The sequence below is a fragment of the Lissotriton helveticus genome, chromosome 5_1 (assembly GCF_964261635.1).
Source record: "Lissotriton helveticus chromosome 5_1, aLisHel1.1, whole genome shotgun sequence".
NCBI classification, from domain to species: Eukaryota; Metazoa; Chordata; class Amphibia; order Caudata; family Salamandridae; genus Lissotriton; species Lissotriton helveticus.
Window position 1 is genome coordinate 289,980,655 of NC_136065.1, and position 25,182 is coordinate 290,005,836.

At 45.4% G+C, this 25,182-nt stretch overlaps 1 protein-coding gene across 2 annotated transcripts in view; it reads left to right on the forward strand.

Annotated features, from left to right (window-relative positions):
* Positions 1-25,182, forward strand: part of MASP2 (MBL associated serine protease 2) — a 252,671-nt gene that overhangs the window by 178,218 nt on the left and 49,271 nt on the right. For both annotated transcript variants that reach the window (XM_078642238.1, XM_078642239.1), the window contains exon 9: positions 20,881-21,018. In XM_078642238.1, coding sequence (XP_078498364.1) covers positions 20,881-21,018 — 138 coding nt within the window. The remainder of the gene's footprint in view (positions 1-20,880; positions 21,019-25,182) is intronic.

A 25,182-nucleotide genomic window follows, 5' to 3' on the forward strand; every position in this document is an offset into this window, starting at 1 on the left:
CTAGATTCAGTATCATGGTCAAACACAACAAAGCCCTAGAATTTTGAAAGGACAAATTTAAGATCAAATACAACAAAACAAACCAAAATAAAATCCCAAAGTAAATGTGTCATTATAAGGACAGCTACAGATGGAATACACAGGAGAATGCTGAAATATATCAAGTGCGCCCCTCGCACCCTAGTGACCATTAAAAAAAAATAATCTAGAAACAGAAAGGTTAGTTCAGTAGTGACATTACTGTTATCACTATCTAGGTCACAATATTTTTTGATGGAAATAGAAAGCACTTGCTGGATTATTTTAGAATGTCCTTTCTGGAACAGAAGACCGTCAGTGTAAAGAACTCTCCCTTCCCTTGCTGGAGTTCCTGTCTCCAGCCAACCTTGCAGCCGGTTCGTAATCATGCATTGCATGCCTCATCTGTTAAGGTGCCAATGATGAATAGAATAACTGACCAGAATGGATTGGAACTGGATGGCCTAACCCAGTTTGGCTTATTTAAGAACCCTCGATGAGTGGCCAGGTGAGATAAAATGCTGTTCATCTGACAGCGTTGCTAATACTGAGAACCTTTATTATCTGTAGTCAGCACTACGTCAATGTATCCCTTTGAATTGTTAGGGAATGGGCATTTCAGAGGACAGCGTGTGGACTTCACTGAGATGCTTCTCAGAGACAAGATGTCGCATTAGTGGTCTGTGTAGATTGCATGCTTCTCATCAATAAGTAGACATGTTGTTGCCGGGTGGCAAGGACATATCTCTTAAATGGTTCATTAGCCTGTTCTCTGCTTGGTAGGTGGTATTTGAGTTTCCTTTGGAAGGAGGTCTTTCATCCTCTAATGAATATTACGATGCAAAGGCCGCCCAACACTGTCTTGGTCCTGGGACCAACCGACCTCCGGTCAGCAGTCCCGATCGCCTAATTAGGATGAGACCGAACACTGTTCGTGGCATTCCTACATTTCTCTATGGGAGCATGCATTACGGCCGTTTTACAGCTGTAATACATGCTCCCATAGGAAAATGGGAGGTGCTGTCCATCCCTGCAACCCGTGGCAGGCACCTCAGGGAAATCATGCCAGAAACTGTGCATCGTAATTCCATGGCTGGAAAGGCCCGTCATTTGGTATCATGAGCCGGTTCCTACTGGCCAATGGGCTCCTTGAGCCCATCGGAATCCAGCCGTAATGACGGCCAGCTGAAAACCGGCTTACCGACCTCCATCGTAATCAGCCCCTACGTTTTTAATACTCAATTTAGCCCATTTCCATAGACAGTAATTTAGGCCTCAATATTGAAAGTGAACCACCAAGAAATGTACCCGAGGTCTCGAGTTTTGGCCAAACAGGAAGATCGGAGCCAACATTTAGGTCAATGGGTTACACAGTCCACAGCATTTCCCTCCATCACCTGACTGTCATTTGAGCAGAGATATGAAATCTGTGAGATGTCATAGGTGCTCTATCCAGCCTGGATTGCCTTCAAGGGCTCAGAGGTGTGCATTCATGATCCTAGATGACACATTCGGTGCACAGACATAATATCGACTCCAAAATATCGTTTGGACAGAATATCGAGTTTTAAATATCGTTTGGACAAAATATCGACAGGACAGAATATCGACAGTCAAAATATCGTTTTTAAGGTAAGTGAAGTAATATCGACTGTAAATAATATAGAAAGTGAAAATATCCAAGTATATAATCTAGATAGTAAAAAATATCGTTTTTTAAATAATATTTAATTATTTATAGTGTTTTTATGTTATAATATGTGTGAAAAGTGTCATTTTATGTTATAATTATTTTTAATTAATGATTTTTTTTTAATTATTGTGTAATTTTATTCTGTAGCGGGTTGTGGGTTTATAGGGGAATAGGGTGGGAAGTAATTTAATTATAATTAATTAAATATGTAAATTTATTAATTGGTAGTAATAATTAATTAATTGGTAATTAAATAATATTTGTTAATTATTTAAAATTTAATTGGTAATTAATTTAATTTAATTGATTAATTGCTAATTATGTAAATTAAAATAATTTATTTCCTGTAGCGGGTTGTGGGTTTATAGGGGAATAGGGTGGGAAGTAATTTAATTATAATTAATTAAATATGTAAATGTATTAATTGGTAGTAATATTTAATTAATTGGTAATTAAATAATATTTGTTAATTATTTAAAATGTAATTGGTAATTAATTTAATTTCATTGATTAATTGCTAATTATGTTAAATTAAAGGGGTATTTTTAGGGTTCAGGGTCAGTTTTTGGTTTTTGGGTAAAGGGGTATTTTTAGGGTTCAGGGTCAGTTTTTAGTTTTTGGGTAAAGGGGTATTTTTAGGGTTCAGGGTCAGTTTTTAGTTTTTGGGTAAAGGGGTATTTTTAGGGTTCAGGGTCAGTTTTTAGTTTTTGGGTAAAGGGGTATTTTTAGGGTTCAGGGTCAGTTTTTAGTTTTTGGGTTAAGGGGTATTTTTAGGGTTCAGGGTCAGTTTTGGGTTTTTGGGTAAAGGGGTATTTTTAGGGTTCAGGGTCAGTTTTTAGTTTTTGGGTAAAGGGGTATTTTTAGGGTTCAGGGTCAGTTTTGGGGTTTTGGGTAAAGGGTTTTTTTTAGGGTTCAGGGTCAGTTTTGGGTTTTTGGGGTACAGGGGTACAGTGTAAAAATAAAGTAAAATTAAATTTACATTAATTTAATTTAATGAAATTAAATTAAATTAAATGATATTAAATTAATTTTACATAATTTAAATTATAAAAATTATTATATACTTACCAATACTTACGTTGTAATGGTAGTGCGTTGTAAAAGTTGCGTTGTAACGTCATATTTCCACTGTTGCACTCCTTGGAGTGGGAATAGTAATTTTAACCCCTACGCTATCCAACGCTTTCCCTACTGTTGCACCCACTGGAGTGGGAATAGTAATTTTTACTCTATTGTATTTGTACGTTAATAATATTGGCTATTATTTAATTAAATTTTGTTACTATATATATATATGTTTTAAGAAATATGATTAAAAAAATATTATTTTTTTACTTTCATTAATTATTTAATTATTAAAAGTTATTTTAAGTATTGTTAAGTATATTTTAGTAATTATTTTTTATATTAATGTAATTAAACATTGTTTTTATTAAAGTCGATATTTTTTACAACTATATTTTTGTAAACGATATTTTTAACTCGATATTTTTGTACTTACCTGTTTGTAGATAGAAACTCGATATTTTGTCTCTCGATATTTTGTCAACGATATTTTTGTTGGTCGATATTCTGTCCCTTGATATTATTTCAGTGATCCGACACATTCATGGCACTACTGCAGATCTAACAGTCCAGGGTGTAGTTTGGCATTGCCTCCAGTTCCTATCAAAGAAATACAATCTATCCTCTGTGTTAGAACTGGCATCTTCTGGCGTGGTTTCCCCCTTCTTTTTGCTCTGACCTGACTATGTGCTGAATTTCATTTTTTCTGACTTTAAGACTCTAAGATTTTTACCACTGCTGACCAGTGCTACAGTGCAAGTACTCTGTGTCTGAAACCAGATGGTAATTGGTTTCTCCATGATTGGCGTATTTAATTTACTAGCAAGTCCCTAGTACAGTGCACGATGGGTGCCCAAGACCTGTAATTCAAAAGTTACTAGTGGGCCTGCAGCATTGATTGTGCCACCCACATGAGTCGCCTCGCAAATCTGTCTCACACCAGCCACTGAGGCGCCTGTGTGTACAGTTTTAAAGTGCCATTTTGACCTGGAAAGTGCACCCACTTGCCAGGCCCAAACCTTCCCTTTATTACACATAAGGCAGCACATAGGTAGGCCCTTGGTCCCCCCACGGGCAGGATGCAGTGTATTTAAGAGGTAATACATGAACTTGTGAGTTGTACCTGTGTTGGTAGAGAAAAACTGCTAAATTCGGTTTTCACTACAACAGGGTCTATCGTCCCGATAGGTTAGCATTGGAGCTGCCTGGTAACATGATCCCAGTGTATCTTCCAATTGGGAATAAATCAAAAATTGGACTTTGGTGCACATGGACTCCCAATTTAAAAACACATCTTTTAGTGAAGTGGTTTTTAGATTGCAGGTCTGAAAATACCACTTTTAGAAATTAAACTAAGGGAAAGGGGAGGATTGTCCTAGCCGTCACATTCAAATGCTGCTAAACCAATTAAAAAAACTAAAGGCCATCAATTCAATTGATATAAACTATAAGCATTTATTTGCTACTATGTTCTGTGCACTTTACTCCACATTTAATTATGCGTCAGGTAAGTGTGGGTACGTTTCAAACAAGAACAAATATACATATTAAGTCAACAAATAAAACAAAAACATACACATTTTGTGATGAAATAATATGATGTAACAAACAATACATGAAGCATGATACATTTATCTAAACATTATAACACCATTCTTAGTTCACTAACGGAGCAGCTACTAGGACAACCTTTAGCATCCACATTGTGTAACAAATTCCTACCCTCGGGGAAAAGAGAAACATTAGGCCCAAGTAGTGAGACAATTCAAATAACATTTCTACTGGTGAAAACTTAATTAAAAGCGAAAGTCCCCGCGTTGTGTAATGCTGACACGTTTCAATTCCCAAGGTGGTTTGTGGGATTCTCTTCAGGGCGTGGACTGGTTTATCTAAGGAACAAGAAGGGGGTATGAATTATACACGAGGAGGGACTCTAAACTTCCCAATCACTCAAGTTATGGGTGATTTCTCAAAAGTACATGATTGAATAGAGAAATAAATTTGCACATTGCAGGCGAAAAGAGGCAGGTTAAAATGTGGATGGCATGATCTAAAATGAGAATGGATCCACCATCAGTCATAAACATGGTTTGGTAAATTTTTAAATATTCTGTAACTAGAAGAACAAGAAAAGGCACTTACTTGCGCCAGATGGGCAGTGCTTTTACAAAGGGTATAAGAATGCTTGCTGTTGGTTAAATGGAAACCTAGTTGTACTTTGGTTTGATGATCTAAACAGAAATGAGTGCTACATCAATAAAGCTTCTAAATAGATACATTGTAGCTTTGTGGGCTAAATGCAACACTTACTTTCGCCATGCCTGAGATGTTTTCTTTAATGATTCCTTTCAGCTTTCAGTCGGTTCAACATATAGCTTGAACAGCGCCGCACCGGTGCCAATTTCACAAATCAGTAAAAAGATTTGCTTCCTTAAAAGTTTGCAGAGAAACGGACCGCATCGCGTCTCTCTGTGTAAACAGAAAAGGACGTGCCAGCGTGTGTTTTATTCTACAAAAAATAACTTATCGCGTCCGGGTAGTGAAAGTTTGCATAGTTTTACATGCAATCGGCTGTGAAGGTCATCTAATGATGTCTCATTACTAGTTGCTCTCTCGAGAATGCTTCAGGGTCACAGGAAGTTAAAGAGTGATCTGATCCCATAGCATTAGCGTAAAGTGAGTTTGTGAAACTATTGAAAATGGGCTGTGCAATGAGAAAATCATATTCTAAGCGAAAGATAGAGCATATATATCTTTTTTAAGGTTTGTGTGTAGCTTGGTATTAAAAAAGATATACCTGTTTCCAAAAGTATTTGGTTCATGGTGAAAACTGGAAATGCAAAACCTGGACTGGAACTGTTTTAGCATTTAGCCATTTTTGACATTTCATTCAGTCCTTTGGTGATGCTATTGAAGCAAGCTATCATGTTCTTCATGGCTTCTTTTCTTAACAATGAAGCCTCAGCGTCATTCCCTCTTGGTAATGGTTTAATGACTGATAGCACAGTCCATTTAAACTCAAGTTCATGGTGATTGGAGTCAATGAAGTGGTTCATCTTAGGAGCTGATACAACTGTACTTTTTATCCTTGATTAGTGCTGTGCTACGCATTAACAAACCTCTTGCGTAGTTTTGCCAATATAAATTCTTGGGCAGGGACAAACAATTGCATAAAGGACGTTTTTTGTCTTACAGTTTGAACATTGTTTCCTAGTCCACTTAATGTCATTGTGTAGAAAGTCAATACCCACTATCTTGTTACTACAATTCATACAGGTCACATTTATGGTGGCCCATCAACGGCTTCATATTGAACATTATTCTGAGATCTTTCTTTTTATTGGAAGGGGGTAAATCTGCTCTTACAATTCTTTGTCCAATGCTCATATTCATCTTCATAGTGAAGAGACGGACACGATGACATACCGCTGGAGTCAAGCTAGCCTGGCTGATAAGGGGGGGAAACTCCGAAACCGGTCCCAGGATGCTTATTTCCAGTCCAGGGAGGACCTGGCCTGGCAGTTCGAGCTGGACTGTTCCAATAGGGATCAGGGTCAAGACTGATTTGCATATGGCTGGGTTCAAACTGGAAGGGCATGGGGAGCAAGAAAACGATGGATTTAAGGCCTGATCTCTGTACTGGGGTGAATGTATGACATTGTTCTGCATTCTGTCCATCAATTTCTCTTTTTGCATTTATCCCCCCGAGTGGGACGGGTATGTGCAGACGTGGGTCCTGTGCTCTCCATGCCACAGAAGTCAAGCTAGCCTGGCTGATGAGGGGTGAAACTGCGAAACCGGTCCCAGGATGATTGTTTCCAGTCCAGGGAGGACCTGGCCTGGCAGTTCGGGCTGGACTGTTCCAATATGGATCAGGGTCAAGACTGACTTGCATATGGCTGGGTTCAAAGTGGAATGGCACGGGGAGCGAAAATCGATGGATTTAGGCCAAGATCTCTGTAAAGGGGTAAATGTAAATTACATTGTTCTGCATTATGTCCATCAATTGTTCTTTTTGCAGCTGCCTGCACCATAGCCATGGTTCCCCGCTCAACGCAATATCTGCGACTTACAACACAGGCTCCGGTGATGCTGCAGCGCCTCCAAAGAACCGCCACTGTGGGGGTCCAGAGGACCGCACCACCAATGTCTGTGATGCACCACTCTGACTCCAGGGCCTCAGACTTGGCCCAGTGGTTTGACCTACGCAATGCGAAACCGAGATCTCGACGGCTTGACTACCGTCTTCGTAATCGATACCACACAGCAGTAAGGAACCAAGGTATCGCACCTGCAACCGATGCATTACCTCCCCTGCCCCCGCATCATTCCCGGGCGGTAGCGGCTCAACCACCCTGCACCACCTCCAGGAACCAAAGCCTCACTTGCTACAGTGACGCCTCACCTCCTTTGCACAATGCACTATCCCCAAGCACCAACGACAGTGCTTAGTAGTAAAGAACCAACTTATCACCCGCTTTACTACGTCTCACCTCCCCTGTGCCTTACATCATCTTCGATTTTTGACGCAGCCAAAGTACTGTATTGGGGTCTGTGTGACTCCTGTATCCGGCCCGTACTGAACTTGTGGATCTGTCCCGGTCAAGCACAACCGGAAAAGCCCATTCGGAGATATTGTTTTTCTAAGAACTAGAACTTTATTTAACATTGAAAAATTCATAACTTGATTTTTGTACGTTTGATTTTTTTCATTTTTGTTTTGTGTTACTCAGATCAAAATTGGCTATTTTTCTAACTTAGTGTGGAGTACTTTTGTGGTGTTTTAACTGTGCTACTGTGTGTTTGTGTACACATATTTAACACATTGTCTCTGGGGATACGTCTGACTGCTGTTGCCAAGCTACCAAATGGGTGAGCAGGGGTTATTCTTAGTGTGTAATTTACTTACCCTGGGTAGAGTGAGGGTTCCTACTTGGACAGAGTGCATACCACTGCCAACTAGAAACCACATTTCTAGCACTCTGAGAGGAGTCATTGTCTCCAAATTAAGGAATGGGGAATTGCCTGTAGCCCCATTATCCCACTTGAGTGATCTTCAGCAGGAGAGGAGGGGCCACTAACACAAAGAATCATAGTTGCCAAATTGAGTTCATTCCAGTAAATTTTTCTGAAGTACTGGTGGGGGGTGTGGAGGAAATAGTCTGAGAGAGCTGTGCAGAGGTTTTTCCCACTGTGTGCTCTCTGTGTAAAGACAAGGTCCAAAGTGCAAAAGGCCTATTATCAAGAGCGTGGCCCACACTCCATATAAGTGGAGATAGTAGAGACAAGGAGGAACGCTGGCAGTCTCTGTGATTGGAAGATCTGCAGCAGTGGTTTTCGGTGTATGGTACCAAGGACTCAATACTCCAGAACATATAGTAAAAGTGGCCTCCCGTGATGAAAGGAAAAGACTATGATGCAGAGAGGCTGCAAGAGGAGGGTCATCCGTGCTGATGGAACACCATCCACTTCCTCGAATTTGGTGTGTCACATTTTTAAGTACTTAGGCAGATTATAAATAACAGTACAAATGGACCAAGAAGCATGCCAGGTTCTGTCAGTATACTAGCTGAACTGGAGGGTCTATGGATATCTTTGGGTTCTTCTTTTTTATAAAGGGCGATCTGTGAACCTAACAGGTTGAAAGTTACAGTGTAAAAGACAGCATATGTAACCAATGCAAGTTTCAGTCTATAAGTGCAAAAAGTCAGCAGTGCCTAAGGCCTGGCAATGCACTGTTCACACTCAAGAACAACCTATGAAGGCTGAGAAAACTATACCTCAGTATTAATGTAGAAAATAGCAGAATGAGTTGTCTGGCATGGATGAGCCCTGGTAATGCAGGTAAAATACAACCAGATGTTTCCTGGGATGCTAGACTCAGCTTCTAGATGAATACACCTGAAGACTATTGCTTGTAATTCTGAATTCATGGATCATTGAAATGGCCAGAAGAAACTTCTTGACAAACAAAAATGATTCTACTTATGCCGTAACTGGACAATGTACACAATTGGGGAAAAATTCCAATATCAGAGTTGCGTACAATTTAGGGTCGATAAATGGATGAAATGCAACAGTGTTTTATGTCACAAAATGTCCATATCTCTGCAAATATTTATTGGCAGTACCATATGCCTGTTTAAAACAGAATCAAAGAACACTCTAGGAATTTATACCAAAAAGATTCCAGGACAACGCTTAGTGAACATTATCATGGACATAATAGAACTTTACCTTTTTGCAATTGAGCAAATAGCAACATCTTCCCGAGTTGCAACCTTGAGTTAAAACTACCGAAAAGGGCAAGTCAATGAAATTTACACATGGATTCAGTATGCCATGACCTCAACAAAGATTCTGAAATGCATAATTGCCTATATTAACCAGCTCTGCCAATTATGTATCATAAAAAGAAACATGCCTCCCTCTTTCCTCCAGACTCCCCTCATTACACTTTAAAAATCACTTTTATTTCCCATGACCTTCATCTCTTGTAAACAGATAGGCTGAAGTACAGACTTTGTCTTCTCTTTTTTTCTCTTCATATCCCACCCCTTCCAAATTCATATGATCGAATTCCACAGCAAGATCGCCGACATTCATAACAGATTCGGCGCACAGACCACGCACCCATCCACCGAACCTACGACCCCACCACCACCCTCCGTGCCTGGACCCCAGTCAGCACCGAGGACACCACCCGCGTGATGAATACCATCCACTCCGGATCACCAACCGACCCCTGCCCACACCACGTATTCAACAAAGCCGACCTCATCATCGCACCCCATCTACGGGACATCATTAACACCTCCTTCCTCACCGCCACCTTCCCAGAGAGCTGGAAGCACACCGAACTCAACGCCTTCCTGAAGAAACCAACAGCGGACCCCACCGACCTCAAGAACTACCGTCCCATCTCACTCCTCCCATTTCCTGCCAAGGTCATCGAGAAGACCGTCAACAGCCAGCTGATCGCCTTCCTCGAGACGAACGGATCCCTCGACTACTCACAGTCCGGCTTCCGCGCCAACCACAGCACCGAGACCGCCCTCATCGCAGCCACAGACGACATCAGATCCCTGCTCGACAACGGGGAAACAGCAGCCCTCATCCTCCTGGACCTCTCCGCAGCGTTCGACACGGTCTGCCACCGCACCCTAGTACAACGCCTCAACAACCTCGGAATCCAAGAGAAGGCCCTGGAATGGATCATCTCGTTCCTCGCCGGAAGAACCCAGAGAGTCCGCCTCCCACCGTTCAGATCCGAGGCCACCGAAGTCATCTGCGGCGTACCACAAGGATCATCACTCAGCCCCACCCTCTTCAATGTCTACATGAGCCCCCTCGCAGCCATCGCACGCCAACACAACCTCAACATCATCTCCTACGCAGACGACACCCAGCTGATCCTCTCCCTCACCAACGACCCCACCACCGCTAGAACCAGCCTACACGAAGGGATGAAAGACGTAGCCGAGTGGATGAAGAACAGCCGCCTGAAACTGAACTCAGACAAGACGGAAGTCCTCATCCTGGGATCATCACCCTCCGCCTGGGACGACTCCTGGTGGCCCCCTGCCCTAGGCAACGCACCCAAGCCAACGGATCACGCACGTAACCTGGGCTTCATCCTGGACTCCTCCCTCTCGATGATCAGACAAGTCAACGCCGTCTCGTCATCGTGCTTCAACACCCTGCGCATGCTCCGAAAGATCTTCCGGTGGATTCCCACCGACACCAGGAAGACGGTCACCCAGGCACTCGTCACCAGCCGACTGGACTACGGCAACGCCCTCTACGCCGGAACCACAGCCAAACCACAGAAAAGACTCCAACGCATCCAGAACGCCCCCGCACGACTCATCATGGACATCCCCCGACACAGCCACATCTCCGGACACCTGAGAAGCCTGCACTGGCTCCCCGTCAGCAAAAGGATCACGTTCAGACTCCTCACCCACGCACACAAGGCTCTCCACGACCTGGGCCCGAGATACCTCAACAACCGCCTGTGTTTCTACACCCCCATTCGTCAGCTCCGATCCACCAGCCTCGCCCTCGCCACCGTTCGACGCATCCGAAGAACCACCACCGAAGGAAGATCCTTCTCCTACCTGGCGGCCAAGACATGGAACTCCCTCCCTACCCACCTCCGCCTGACCCAGGACCACCTTTCGTTCAGGAAGCAACTCAAGACCTGGCTCTTCGAACAGTAGCAGACCCCCCACCCCAGCGCCTTGAGACCCCTCCGGGTGAGTAGCGCGCTATATAAATGCCATGATTGATTGATTGATTGTCAATAACTCAGACTTGTTCTGTAAAAATACTGACGTCTGTGTGCTATTCACTACATAACCATAGTTTACTGAAAAACAATTCTTTATCAGCTAAAGGTGTTAAAATAGAGATTTGATACTGTCTAAATGCAACTGACTGTATCATTCTCGCTAGAAGATGAGGAATGAATGTTTGCCCTCAAGGCTTCGAGAGAGGGACCAACCACTAATAGGCTTTGCCTTACACAACTTAAATATATGCACAGAATGTACCCGACTCCTTCAAGTCTAGAGGGGCCCAGGGCCTGAGTGCCTGTGGTGTGAAGTGGAGGTAGGTGAGTTTTTTCATGTTATATGGTTATGTCCGAGACTGAGGCCCTTTTGGAGGAAATATTTCAGATATTTAACCATACTTTGGAGACTATGCAATGTACCCATAAGGACGCACTTCTGACTAAATCTGAACAGGAGGGCTATGCGAATACTGAGAAAGCACGCATAAGACTAAGGGTTGCACTGGGGAAACAAGATATTGCACAGAATTTGAGGAAAGAGACTCCTAAATTGGTTAATTGGAGACGAGGCATGGATAGATGCTGACTGATTGAGGAGCCAATTTTTGAGGCCCGTGTTTGTCCCGGTAAATACGGTACAATCTGGGGCTGCTGACAATTTGTTTTGATGAACATATGGACAGTGATAGCTAAGATTAATGGTGTTCGAGTTCATAATCGAGGGGATCCGTATATAAAGATAGGTGTATGTTGAGTACATACGCTGACTCTATACAATATCTGAAAATAACGCTAAATATTTCTGTGGATGTTTTCTGATTTTCTGATCACTGGATTCATTATGACTGTGTTCTCGCGGCTTTGCCCTATGTTGTATTGTACTGTTTAAAAAGGTAGAATTCAATAAAATGATTTTACATAAAAAAGAAGCAGAGGTTAGAGTATTACATTCTGTCTTGCTCTATGGTAGAGGGTAGCTTGTCCCATAATTAAGGGCAGACCTGACACTGGCCATACAGACACAATGCTACTCCTAGGACAGAAGGGGACAGGCATATCTGTGGCCAATGATAAGCTGACTTACTCGAATGAGTAATGCTCGTTTCTTTTTGCTTTACAATATCAATTTACCCATTGAGGTAAGCCCCCCCAGACCTATTACTACATGTTGTATTTTACACACCTATCCTCCTCACTGACCACTGGTTACATTCCCTCCCGACAGCAGAGGCGTTACTTAGAGTGAAACAAATTTGGTACTGGTGCAATTTCCTCTTGCTCCTTTTCCTACAGTCTTACTTTATCTACATAACGACAATATGGTAACCTATAGATAGCTATATGGTTACCTAGTACAATGAATTTTATAGTCACCTCTGAGAACAGAATAGACTTACAATGAACTTAAAATGTTAGCTTTGAGAAAACTACCAAGTGATAGAAAATAATCAGATGTGTTCTTACTAGGAATAAACGAAAGGAAGAGTTATGTCTTTGTATAGCTTTACACAAACAGCACACAGCCTCACTTTTTCTTTCTCGGTGTGCCTTAAGAGTGCCATGCCACACCATTATGATTCACGCATCAAGCATGTTTTACTTAATCCAAAGTGTTTACAAATCTACTTTTTGTTCTTCATGCATGCAAGTATTTGTTCTGTAGCAGGGGATCTCTGTGTATAGTCATAATCTAGTGAATAGTCCCGCTGATGTGCGGGGACCCCGGAGCAATAAAAAATAATCTCTTAAATTGTGTTCTTTGCAGTACTGCATAGACACTTAAGAGAGAATTAAAGACAGATAATGCAGCCTATACATGCAAGGCTACACTGTCCAGTACTTCAACTAGAAATGGAAGGATATTCCACCAATATCACACTTAGACCTGTCTGCCAGGTTTCACCATGGAAAACACCCCCTCCCCCCCTTTACCAAATCCTTGGAATGATGGAGAGGAAGGACAGGACAGACAAGCCCCCATAGGCTGCCATTATGTGGCTTAAAAAGAGATACCATGCCTTTAAGGAAACTTTTCAGAACTCTCCTGGTATCCCAGAATGCACAGCAACTCACTCCACTTTCAGTTCTTTTTTCCGGCTCCTGATAGCAGGACCCTGGAGTATTGAGCTCTCCCTTTTTTGTGTTCACTCGACGTGTTTTTGCCTCTTCTCATCTTTGCTGGAGTTTCTCTGGTGTTTTGACTGATATTTTATCAAATATGCCTGCCTTTTTTGATAAATGTCCTGAGTGCTCCAGGAAAACGGCAAAATCGGATCCTCACAGGGTGTGCATCCTGTGCCTGCCTTCTTCTCATGAGGAGTGTGATATCTGTCTACAGTTCCCTAAAAGGACCCTGAAGGACAGGGAGAAGACCAGGCTCCAAGGCTTGGAGCCGAGAAGGCAGCAAGGACAAGGTGGGTCTGGGCATGAAGGGGCTCCTTCCTCTGCCCGGGCGCCGGCCTCTGGGGGGCTCCCCAGTAAGGAAAAAGCCAGAAAACGCCACCGGTCTCCGTCGACGTCAATAGCCTCGACGTCGGCGTCGAAAGGAATGACCACAGTCTGTTCTCCGTCTCCCCAGTGCTCTGGGTCGAAGCGCCGTCGACGTTCGACGTCGAGGGGACTGACGTCGAGACCTCCGACGAGGTCGACGTCGAGGACTGATTCGTCGTCGAGCCATCATCGACGTCGAGAGGGGTCAAGACGCCGGCGCTCGCCGTCGAGGCGACGCCGCCAGTCACCGTCGATGTCGACACGTAAGTCAGCGACGTCGAGACGAAGATCAGCATCGAGACGGACGTCGTCGATGCCGAGGAGTTCATCGTCGTTGAGAAGACGATCGACGTCGAGGCACCAACCGTCGATGTCGAAGCGACGACCATCGATGCCGAGCAGACGCTCGTCGATGTCAAGGAGATGATCGCCGACGTCAAGGAGACACTCGTCGACGTCGAAAGGACGCTCAGCATCGAGTAGGAAGCCTAGACGTTCTAGGACCAGGACTGACTCCTAGGCTTCAGCGAGCACACGGTCGCGGCGGCGCCGTCGCTCGTCTACGAGGGGTAGGGCCTCGAGATTGCCCCCCTTTGGTCAGAAGAAGAAGAGAAGGGGAGTGGGACAGTCTCCGGGCTTGGAGTACTCTCAAGTCTACTCAACCTCCAAACCGAGGTTGCCTACACCTCCTCCTCTACCCGTGGATCCTCCTCTGCGTACCCCGACTCCTCCTCCACTGCCTCAAACTCCTACTCCTCCACTACCTCCAGTTCCTCCTCACCGTCCTTCTCCACCGACTCCGCCAAGGTCTATCTCGCTACCTCATTTGCAGACACCGCCTACGGGGCCGCCGCTACCTAGGCTCCCGGTTCGGCCTCCACAGCGCCCTCCTTTCCGGCCCGCAGACCGTCCGAGGCCGCAGAGGTCGAGGTCTCGCTCAAGGCGGAGAGATAGGTCCAGGAGTCGCGTCGCTCGTCTACGAGATCCAGACGGCGCCGTAGGAGAGACAGGTCTAGATCCCGCCACAAGGATTCGTCCAGTGCCAGGGACTACTCGCCAACCCTGTCGGACTCCCCTCAGACGAGGGTGTCCCCGATAGACGACATTGTCTCCTTCCAGGAGGTGTTGCTGCGAGGAGTGGCTAAGCTGGGCATCACACTCACGGTGCTCGCGCCCTTGACTTCCGTCATCTTCGAGACGCTGCACAAGAAGCAGTTGTCTCGCCCCTTGTCGCCATTGGTGCCAGGGCTGATGGAACCCGCCATGGAGCTTTTCCTCACCCCTGTGGTTACGAAATCAGCACCTTCCAGGCTGCGAAAGAAGTATTGGGCCCCAGACTCGGATCCTGCCTTTCTTCGCTTGGACCCTGCGCCGGACTCAGTGCTTGTGACGGCAGCAAGGAAGCAACACGCCATCACCCCGTCATCACAGTGCCTCCTGACAAGGAGAGCCGCTGGATGGATTCGGCAGGCAGGAAGGTCTGCGGGGCGACCTCCACATCTATGAAGACCGTGAGTGCCTCAGCCTTGTTGGGACGGTATGATCGGTCCCTCTGGGAGTCCCTACCACGGTTCGTGGAACTCCTTTCCCGGGATAACAGGGAGGATTTCCAAGAAATCCTTAATGAAGGACTGATGGTCTCCAACCAGGTGATCAGTTCGGCTGCGGATTCCTCCCTCCTGGCAGCGCACGGATACTGTCATGGGGTCAACCTGAGGCGCCATGCCCGGCTGCGTCTGACGTCCTTGAAACCGGAGGCGCAGCAGAGGGTTGTCAATCTACCCTTCTCTGGCGAAACCCTCTTTGGAAACCATGCGGACGAGGAGATGGCCCGCATGAAGGCGGAGGCGGAGACCTTGGCGGCTGTCGGATTGGAAAAGCCGAAGGATCAGAAGAAGACCTTCCGCTCGTTCCAGAGACGGTACGATGCGCAAGGTAGAGGGCAAGGTCGACAGGCTGGGCAGCAGCAACAGCAGCAGCAGCAGCAGTTCCAGCGGCGTCCGTTCCAAAAGCGCCAGAGGGGCCGTGGTGGTCAGCAGGCTTCATCCGCGACCAAAGGCCCAGCTGGGTCTAGGCCCTGAGGTGCTACTTCCCTCTCATCCGTTACCCGCTCCGGTGGGGAGAAGCATTCAACATTACCTGGCAGAGTGGAGAAACATTACTCAGGACAAGTGGGTGCTGAATATTGTTTGCAATGGATACAGTCTTCGTTTCACCAGCCCGCCACCAGCAATTCCACCGGTCGGCTCGCTATTCCAACTATGCGAGCTCCAGGCGGAGGCCAATACCCTGTTAAGAAAAAGGGCGATAGAAGACGTCCCTCTGTCTCAAAGCAGAAAGGGTCTTTACTCACGCTTCTTCCTAATACAGAAGAAGGACAAGAACGAGTTCAGACCCATTCTGGATGTGCGACAAGCAAACAAGTGGATTCGCAGGGAAAAGTTTTGCATGCTGTCTTTGCACCAGATTTATCCTCAGCTGCAGAGAGGAGACTGGCTGTGCGCAATAGATCTGCAAGATGCGTACCTCCATGTGCCCATTGCACGGAAACATCGGAAGTTCCTGCGCTTCCTCGTCTGCACCAATCACTATCAGTACACCGTACTACCGTTTGGGCTGAAGTCTGCACCCAGGACTTTTTCGAAATGCATGGCTGTGGTAGCAGCACACCTGAGAAAGAACAAGGTGTTTGTCTACCCGTACCTGGACGATTGGTTGATCAAAGCCTCCACCTTCCAGGAAGCGCAATTGCACTTCAACAGGACGGCCGTCCTGCTGAACCATCTGAGGTTGCACATAAATCTGTCCAAGTATGTCCCGATTCCTGTGCAGTGCCTGCAGTACTTGGGAGCCTCCATCAATACGCTGTCGGCAAGCGTGTCTCCTTCAGAGGAGAGACGCTTATCCATCCTTCGGAAGGCTCAGGCTCTCATAGCTGCTCCATCTACAACAGTGAGGATGGTGTCTTCTCTACTGGGATCGATGGCCTCTTGTATCTTCCTCACTCTGCACGCGCGCCTACACATGAGGCCGCTACAGGAATGTTTGGAGGACCAGTGGGACCAGAGAAAAGGGTGTTGGGAGGACCGGATTCAGTTGTCTCTTCACGCCCAACAGTCCCTGAGATGGTGGTGCTCAGCAGAGAATCTCCTCAGAGGGGTTCCTTTCCACAAGGACATCCCGACTCAGACTATCATTATGGATGTGTCTCTCCTGGGCTGGGGAGCGTATTCAGACCATCCACAGATCCAGGAAACTTGGTCCACGTATCACATCAATTTCCTGGAACTCAGAGCTGTTCACTTGGCACTGAAGGCCTTTCATCCGTCCTTCCAGACCAACTCCTTGCTTGTGAAGACGGACAATACGACCACGATGTATTACCTCAACAAGCAGGGGGGCTCGAGATCACGCACACTGTCACAGGAAGCGCAGGCGATCTGGCACTGGCTGTTAGCCAGAGGACTGATGATAACGGCAACTCATCTGCCAGGTGTGCAGAATGTTCAGGCGGACGCCCTTAGCAGGTTGCTTCAAGAAAACCACGAGTGGGTCATAAACGACGAGGTGCTAGACGACATCTTCGCCATGTGGGGCACTCCAGATGTGGATCTGTTCGCCACCGCCGAAAACAGCAAATGCCGCGACTTTGCCTCGAGGTATTACCAGCCGGGGACTCTGGGGAACGCGTTATAGATCAGCTGGTCGAACAGCTTTCTGTACGCTTTTCCACCCATTCCCCTGATTCCGGCGGTGCTCATCAAGCTGGCCCGATCCCGGGCGCGGATGATCCTCATTGCGCAGGAATGGCCCAGGCAGTGGTGGTTCACGGACCTGCTTCACCGGTTGATCCTGCCTCATCGGCGGCTGCTGTGTCGGCCGGACCTTCTCACGAGCTTCGGGGGGCTGATGGTGCACCCCAACCTCTCATCATTGAGTTTGGTGGCATGGCTCCTGAGATAGTGCAATATGGCCACTTGAATCTTCCTGAGGATTGCATGGACATATTGAAGGAGGCTAAGAGGCCATCTACTAGGACGTCTCATGCTTGCAAGTGGAAGAGATTCTGCATCTAGTGCATGTCTAAGAACTATGATCCGACGACCTGCAAGGAGGATGTTATCCTTCCATACCTTCTGCATCTAGCTCAGACTGGCCTTAATTTCCATTCCATTAAGGTTCATCTGGCTGCATTGACTGCTTACAGAAAATGCCCTTCACAGACATCCTTCTTCCAGATTGCTGTCATTAGGGATTTTTTGAAGGGTTGAAGAAGGTGTTCCCTCCTGTACGGCTTCCTTCGCCTTCATGGGAACTGAATGTGGTGCTGTCCAGGCTGATGAAGGAACCTTTTGAGCCTATTCATAAGGCTTCACTGCAGCACCTGTTTTGGAAGGTGGCGTTCCTCGTGGCCATTACATCGGCCCGCAGGGTGAGTGAAATTCAGGCATTGTGTTGCCAGGAACCTTATACTATATTTCATGCTGCTAAGGTTGTGATCCGTACTCACCCTAATTTCCTTCCTAAGGTGATTTCTGATTTTCATGTCAATCAGACTATCCCCCAGATGCATCAACAACCCATTTTGCGATTCCTTATTTGCGAAAAATACCGATTCGTTATTAAGGAATAGCAAAATGGAATGCATCAAGAAATCACTAAAAAAATAGTGATTTCTAAGTATTCCTTAATTGCGACAATTAAGGAATACCTCCCCATTCATTACTATGGGCCTAGAGGCCCATAGGCATGATTTCTGATTTTCATGTTAATCAGACTATCCCCCAGATGCATCAACAACCCATTTTGCGATTCCTTAATAGCGAAAAATACCGATTCGTTATTAAGGAATAGCAAAATGGAATGCATCAAGAAATCACAAAAAAAATAGCGATTTCTAAGTATTCCTTAATTGCGACTCGCAAATTGCGAGTCGCAATTAAGGAATACCTCCCCATTCATTCCAATGGGCCTAGAGGCCCATAGGAATGAATGGGAAGACAATCTCAATTTGCGAATCGCATTTAGCGAATCGCAAATTGAGACTGCGATTTCAAGGGTGCAGGGGTGTCCAAAGGACACCCTGTTGCACCCCTGAAATTGATCTGTGCACATATGTTGCGCCCACACATGCCCTTAGGGCATGCGTGTTCGCAACATGAAACTTTGAAAAATGTACTTTAGTGCATTTTTCAAGTTTTTGCAAATTACCATGAAGTACCATGGTACCATGAAGCTATTTTTAAAACTTTCATGCATTGCATTTAGGGAACCTCAATTTGAGATTCCTTAAATGCAAATAATCGCAATTTAGCGATTTCTCTATTTGCGATTTTTGCATTTGGGATGATGCATCCCAAATGTAAAAATACCGGTCGCAAAGGGGCATCTGCCCTTTTGCGAGCGGATTTTTGTTTGATGCATCTAGCTGTATAACTTTGCCCACTTTTTTCCAGAATCCTTCCACTCCAGCGGAAAGGTCTCTTCATTTCCTGGATGTTAGAAGGGTGTTGAAATTCTATCTGGATAAAACCAAACACATTCGCAGGTCCGACCAATTGTTTGTCAACTATGGGTCGGTTAGGACTGGTCTGGCTACTTCGAAGCAATCTATCTCTAGGTGGATTGTGTCTTGTAACCAGCTTTGGTATCAGAAAGCGAATAAGACCTTAGGGGGTAAGCCTAAGGCTCATTCCACCAGGGGCAAAGCGGCCACAACAGCTTTGCTTCGTAATGTTCCCATTGCAGAGATCTGCAAGGCTGCCACTTGGAAGTCGGTCCATACCTTTGCTAAGCATTACTGTCTGGACTCTGATGCCAGAGCAGATGCTCAGGTCGAACAGGCTTCACTGCGAAATCTGTTCGCATAATAATGGTGTTGTCTTTTTTCTCCACCGCCGGGTTGTTTTTGGATGGGCTTGCCATTCTATTCACTAGATTATGACTATACACAGAGATCCCCTGCTACAGAACGAGTAGTTTCTTACCTGTAACTTCAGTTCTGTAGTAGGGGGATCTCTGTAATGGTAATAAGCGCCTGCCCTCTTCCCCGGTGGAGAAAAAGATGGATTATGGAATGCTAAGGGTCTAGCTTTATACATCTCCAAAAAGAACTGAAAGTGGAGGGAGTTGCTGTGCATTCTGGGATACCAGGAGAGTTCTGGAAAGTTTCCTTAAAGGCACAGTATCCCTTTTTAAGCCACATAATGGCAGCCTATGGGGGCTTGTCTGTCCTGTCCTTCCTCTCTATCATTCCAAGGATTTGGTGAAAGGAGGAAGTGTTCTCCATGGTGAAACCTGGCAGACAGGTCGAAGTGTGATATTGGTGGAATATCCTTGCATTTCTAGTTGAAATACTGGACAGTGTAGCCTTGCATGTATAGGCTGCATTATCTGTCTTTAATTCTCTCTTAAGTGTCTATGCAGTACTGCAAAGAAGACAATTTAAGAGATTATTTTTTATTGCTCTGGGGTCCCCGCACATTAGCGGGACCATTCACTAGATTATGACTATAACAGAGATACCCCTACTACTGAACTGGAGTTACAGGTAAGAAAATACTCCATATTTGTTTTTCTTTTCTGATTACACATTTATTGTAATATATTCTCAGCCTTGAAAAAGCTCCAGGCCTGCAAGCCTCATAGGGTGAAACACGTGTTGGCTGTTCCTGTAAAAAACAAATTATTTTACCAAAAACAACTCCTTCATAAAGAAAAGAACACCAATATAAAAAGTTCAGTTTTAGTGTTGGGTTACTGAAAAAAAATATTTTTGCTACAGTTAATATAGTGATTGTTACTATGAAAGCGGATGCATACTCTCTACAATTTCAAATATTTAAAGATGGGACAGTGGGACTTATCCAATGCTCTCAGAATATAAAAGGCACCATGAATAATTGTTTTTGTCAGTTTAAGCTAATTAAGTATCGAACTTATGACTTTGTGTCTCTATATACCCTTTCTTTAAGACTCGGCTTCCAGTCTGACTAATCCATAGTCCATCTGCAGTGGCAAGGAAGGAGAGCCAGGGTCAATAAGATTGTAGACGATCCTGGTAGTAAGTGTAACATCAGAATTTTAAAGATAAACCTAGATTCAATACGGTCTTCACCGGAGACTGGGTCAATCTATTTTGAGAAGAGGAAAGGCCAGTTAACAACTGTAAATGACACCCAAAAAAGAGACCTAGAGACCTAATTAAATGAATCACGCAGTCAAGGAAAACCAACCTACACTATCCATACTCTGTTACACTGACCACAGAAACCACTGTAATATGTTTTACTGAACATCTGATGTTTCCTGCTTTTAGTTATCGACTGTGGCCAGCCAGAAGACATAGACAATGGAATGGTGACCTTCGTGACAAAAGCTGGTGTCACTCAGTATAATGCAGAAATTCAGTACACTTGCAGTGGAACTTACTACAGCATGAGAAAGAACATTAATGGTAAGGCAACATCTCGGCTTGTCCGATCATCTGTGGTACGGAGTTGAGCAGACCTTGAAAAACATGAGCCAACCCTAAATTTCATATGGGTATTTCTTTTAAGAATTGTATATTTTCTGTAAGGGTGCTGCATAAGACTTATTGGGGGGCGGGGGGTCTATAATAATTTTAGGGGATGTTTTAATGTAAAATTATTAGATGACGATCAGCATGCTGTTAAGAATTTATTTTCACTTGTTGTTCATTAGTAGATTTGTCTTGTGCTCCTTTATAATTGTAGTGATACCAAAGGGGATGATGGACAGCTCGTGGAGCAAATCAAACACTCACCCCCAGTCAACTGATCTTGGTTTAATCCATCATCATTCTTTAGCTCACTCCACCACCCCAGTTCAGACATGGCCATATGCATATCAGTCTGACCCTGTGCCTCATGGGAACAGTCCAGCCCGAACTGCCAAGCCATGTCTTCCCTGGACCGGACACAAGCATCCTGGGACCAGTTTCTGGCTAATCAGCCATCATCAGCCAGGCTAGCTTGAATCCAGTGGCAACGTGAGCAAGGGACCCACGTCTGGGCATACCCTGCCAACTAATGGCATACAAAGCAAAACCAAAGGGGATGAGTATTGTGCTCCTTGATAATTGTAAGCATGGGCCAATAATAGAGTCTTGGCTCGTTGAGTTAGATATGAATTTGTTTAATTGTTTTTTTTGCTGAATACTTACCTGCCTCGTTTAACAGTTAGTAGAGAAAGACGCTCACATTGTCAGGTATAGGGCTAGGTCTCTGTGCACACCTTAGATTAGTGTGATACCAGGGCCAAAGTTGCTTGTAGGTGTGAGGTGTGGGTCTGCTGCTACTGTTATTAAAGGGGGGAGGTGTCTAGGTCAGGTCTGCCCTTTTTCTCTCCCTAATTACAGCTCAGGAAGATGGTTGACATCCAGGTGCAGAAACCTCTCACTTCATTGTACCCATGTGGTGGGTACTGCAGCTTGGAGTCAGCACCAGTAGTATCTGTTGTAAGAAACATCACTTTACACACAGAGGCTGTGTCTGGAGAGCAGCCTGGAATTGCAATGTGAAAAGGTACCAACTGAAACCAACTCAGAAGCATAAGACAGGTGGATCCACATCCACTCTCAAAATGTGTATTCAAGTAGGATCCAGATCATCCCACTATCTTCCAGCTCCACGTTCTTCGTGACCAAGGAAGGGAGTGCTCCAAAGGATTGCTGTATAACTAAGGCTCGGTTTGTCTAACAGCCAGTCACACAGAGGTGATGGGATATCACCTGAATTCTGCACTTTCTGTTAGAGGAACAGTGGGTTTGCCTAGTGCCTAGAAGCCTGCCTGTTGGCAGAGGGAAGGAGTCTGCCTAGCCTGGCAGGAGAAGAGATCGTCTTGAAAGAGAAACCCAGAGTGTTCCTAGCGAGGGGATTACTCAGAGAAAGTAGACTGCTTGACGGTGTGACCATGGAGGGCAAACTATGTTGCAAATGGGTCCCTGGGACTCCCTCTGTGGTTTCCATTGAATTGCACCTGAAAGATTGACCAAAATGAACCGTCTGTGTGTCCATTGATGATTGATGTGGGTCGCAGTTTAGCACTGCTGCTGTTGACAGCACGAGAAGCCACAATGCTGCTGAGGCAGAGCAGCTCGACTTACATGGGCTGTAACTGTCCGACGCACGCATTGACCCAAAAGAGGCTAGCAACTTCATTGTCATGTGGTTTGTCTCCAGTGACTTTGTCATTGCAATGACCAATTACCTTGTCATGGGATTCATTTGCACAGCCCCAGAAGGGGGTTGCAGCTGCCTTGCTGTTGAATCCCGGAGTAGGGTACCAAGTACTGAAGGTGCCAAGACCTCTAAGTTAGTGCCTACTAAGCTGCATTTACTTTGTCCCTTGGGGAGGCTGCGCATCTCGAAGACGTGGGTAGCAGTCATTCTCTCTGGCAGTGTTAAATATATTCACCTTGGGAGGCCGCATTGCAAACATTTGAATGAGTCACACACGCAGTAATAGCTTACCTTGTTCTCAGTGGACGCCAGTATACAAACGTGGGTCTTTGCAGCTTTAAAATACACTCTTTAAGAATTTGTAAATGATAATAGCGACCTGCCCAAATTCTGCACGGGAGTATCCAATCTCAGCCTATACAAACTCAGAGCAGCGATACAATGTGCAATCTATGTGAAAAGCTGGCATACTCCCTCCTACCGCTTAGCAAGAAAAGAATATTTTATTTTAGCCATAATAGTTTTTATTTCAGTACAGAAATATGCAGCCCAGGGAACGTTCTTTTAAAGCTTTCTTTTCAAACTGGCAATACTAAGTGTAGGGAAAGAGAGTTTCAATACGGATACAGCAGACCAAATTAGGAAAAATTCGTGGTGCTTTGTAACTATTACCCAACTTTCGGCTAGATTCATGAAGCCAAATTGCGATCGCAATAGCTGCGAAATCGCAATTGCGATCGCAATTTGACGTAAAGGAATTCAAGAAACAGAAAATTCCCAAAAAGCGAATTCGCTAAATAAAAATTGCGACTTCGCAAATATATTCGCAGAATCCTGGAGGATGAGCATTTGCGAATCGGAATTTGCGAAAATCCATGGAATCTGCGAATTAATTTGCGAAGTTGCAAAACAGTCGCAATCGCCATTCATGAAAAATCGCTAATTGCGAAATACAAGAAAATCGCAAATAGCGACGCGCAAATTAAGAAGAACTCAAATCAGGTGGTAACCAGTAAGGAACATTTTTTTTCATAAAAAACGGTTAACTAACTCCCAACTGGTGCTGGGCTGGCCAAACACATTTAAGGACATGCAGCTGGAGCCTGGGGATTCACACAATGCCTGGACTCTACATGCTGGTGAGGCGGCGAAGGCTGCAGCGAGCTGCACGGAACAGACGTAGGATACAGGAGCGGATATTCCGCCAGCGGGTCACCCTTCTGGGCCAAACCAGGGAGCAAATATACGCTAAGTACCGCCTGAATGGGGCTATGATAATCAAGCTCATCCGGGACCTAGACCCCCTGATGCAGCACCCAACAAGGAGGACCAATGCCGTGCCCACACATGTGCAGGTATTGTGCTGCCTGCACCTCCTGGCCTCCTGAAGCTTCCAGGGGATGGCTGCTGTTGCAGGGGGGATATCTCAGCCCACCATGTCTCGCTGCCTAAGGAGTTTCCTGGAGGCTATGCTGACCCGGCTACACCACTATATATCATTCCCCACCAGCCAACAGGACCTCAATGAGACCTAGCTGCAATTTTACAATGTTGCTCAATTCCACACGTCATAGGATGTATTGACTGTACACACATCCACATTTGCCCACCTGCAGAAACGGAGTACATGTACCGCAACCAGAAAAGCTACCACTCCCTCAACATCCAGATGGTGTGCAATGCAAAAACATTCATCACGGACATTGTGGCACAGTACCCGGGGAGCACACATGACTCCTTCATCTTCAGGCACAGCAGCATCCACGCACGACTGGGGAAGGTCATCTACTAGGTAAGTACACATGCCCCAAAATTGTACACTGTGATCATGTAGCTGCGCAGTACAGGCACTCACCCTCTGCTCCTTTCATTCAGGTGACAGCGGCTACGCTCTCCGTGAGTACCTCCTCACCCCATACCTCAACCCTGCAACACCACAGCAACGGCGATTTAATGCATCACACATACGCACAAGGAATTGTATCGAGAGGACATTTGGCCTGTTGAAAAGCAGGTTCCGCATACTGCACAAGACAGGTGGGGCCATGAAATACAATCCTGAGGTCTGCTGCCGCATCGTGGCCGTGTGTGCAATCCTTCACAACATTGCTACCAAGCGCATCTCTGGCAGTGAGTCTGAAGGGGACCACCGCCCACCTGCACATGCGCGTCATGCACGCGGGGAAAATCTTGCAGAAGGACACAGACGGCGCAACCAAATCACAATGAACTGTTTCTAGTGCACCCACTCCCCTCACCCAACACTTCACTCATGCATGACACTGGAAATAATGACATGAGTCTGATGTACTATTATTGAATAAATATTATTGTTGGCTGCACAATAATATGGCATTATTTCAAACAGTAACATTTGAGGAGTATTGCGTCATACTACTCGAGATTTTGTAGTGGGC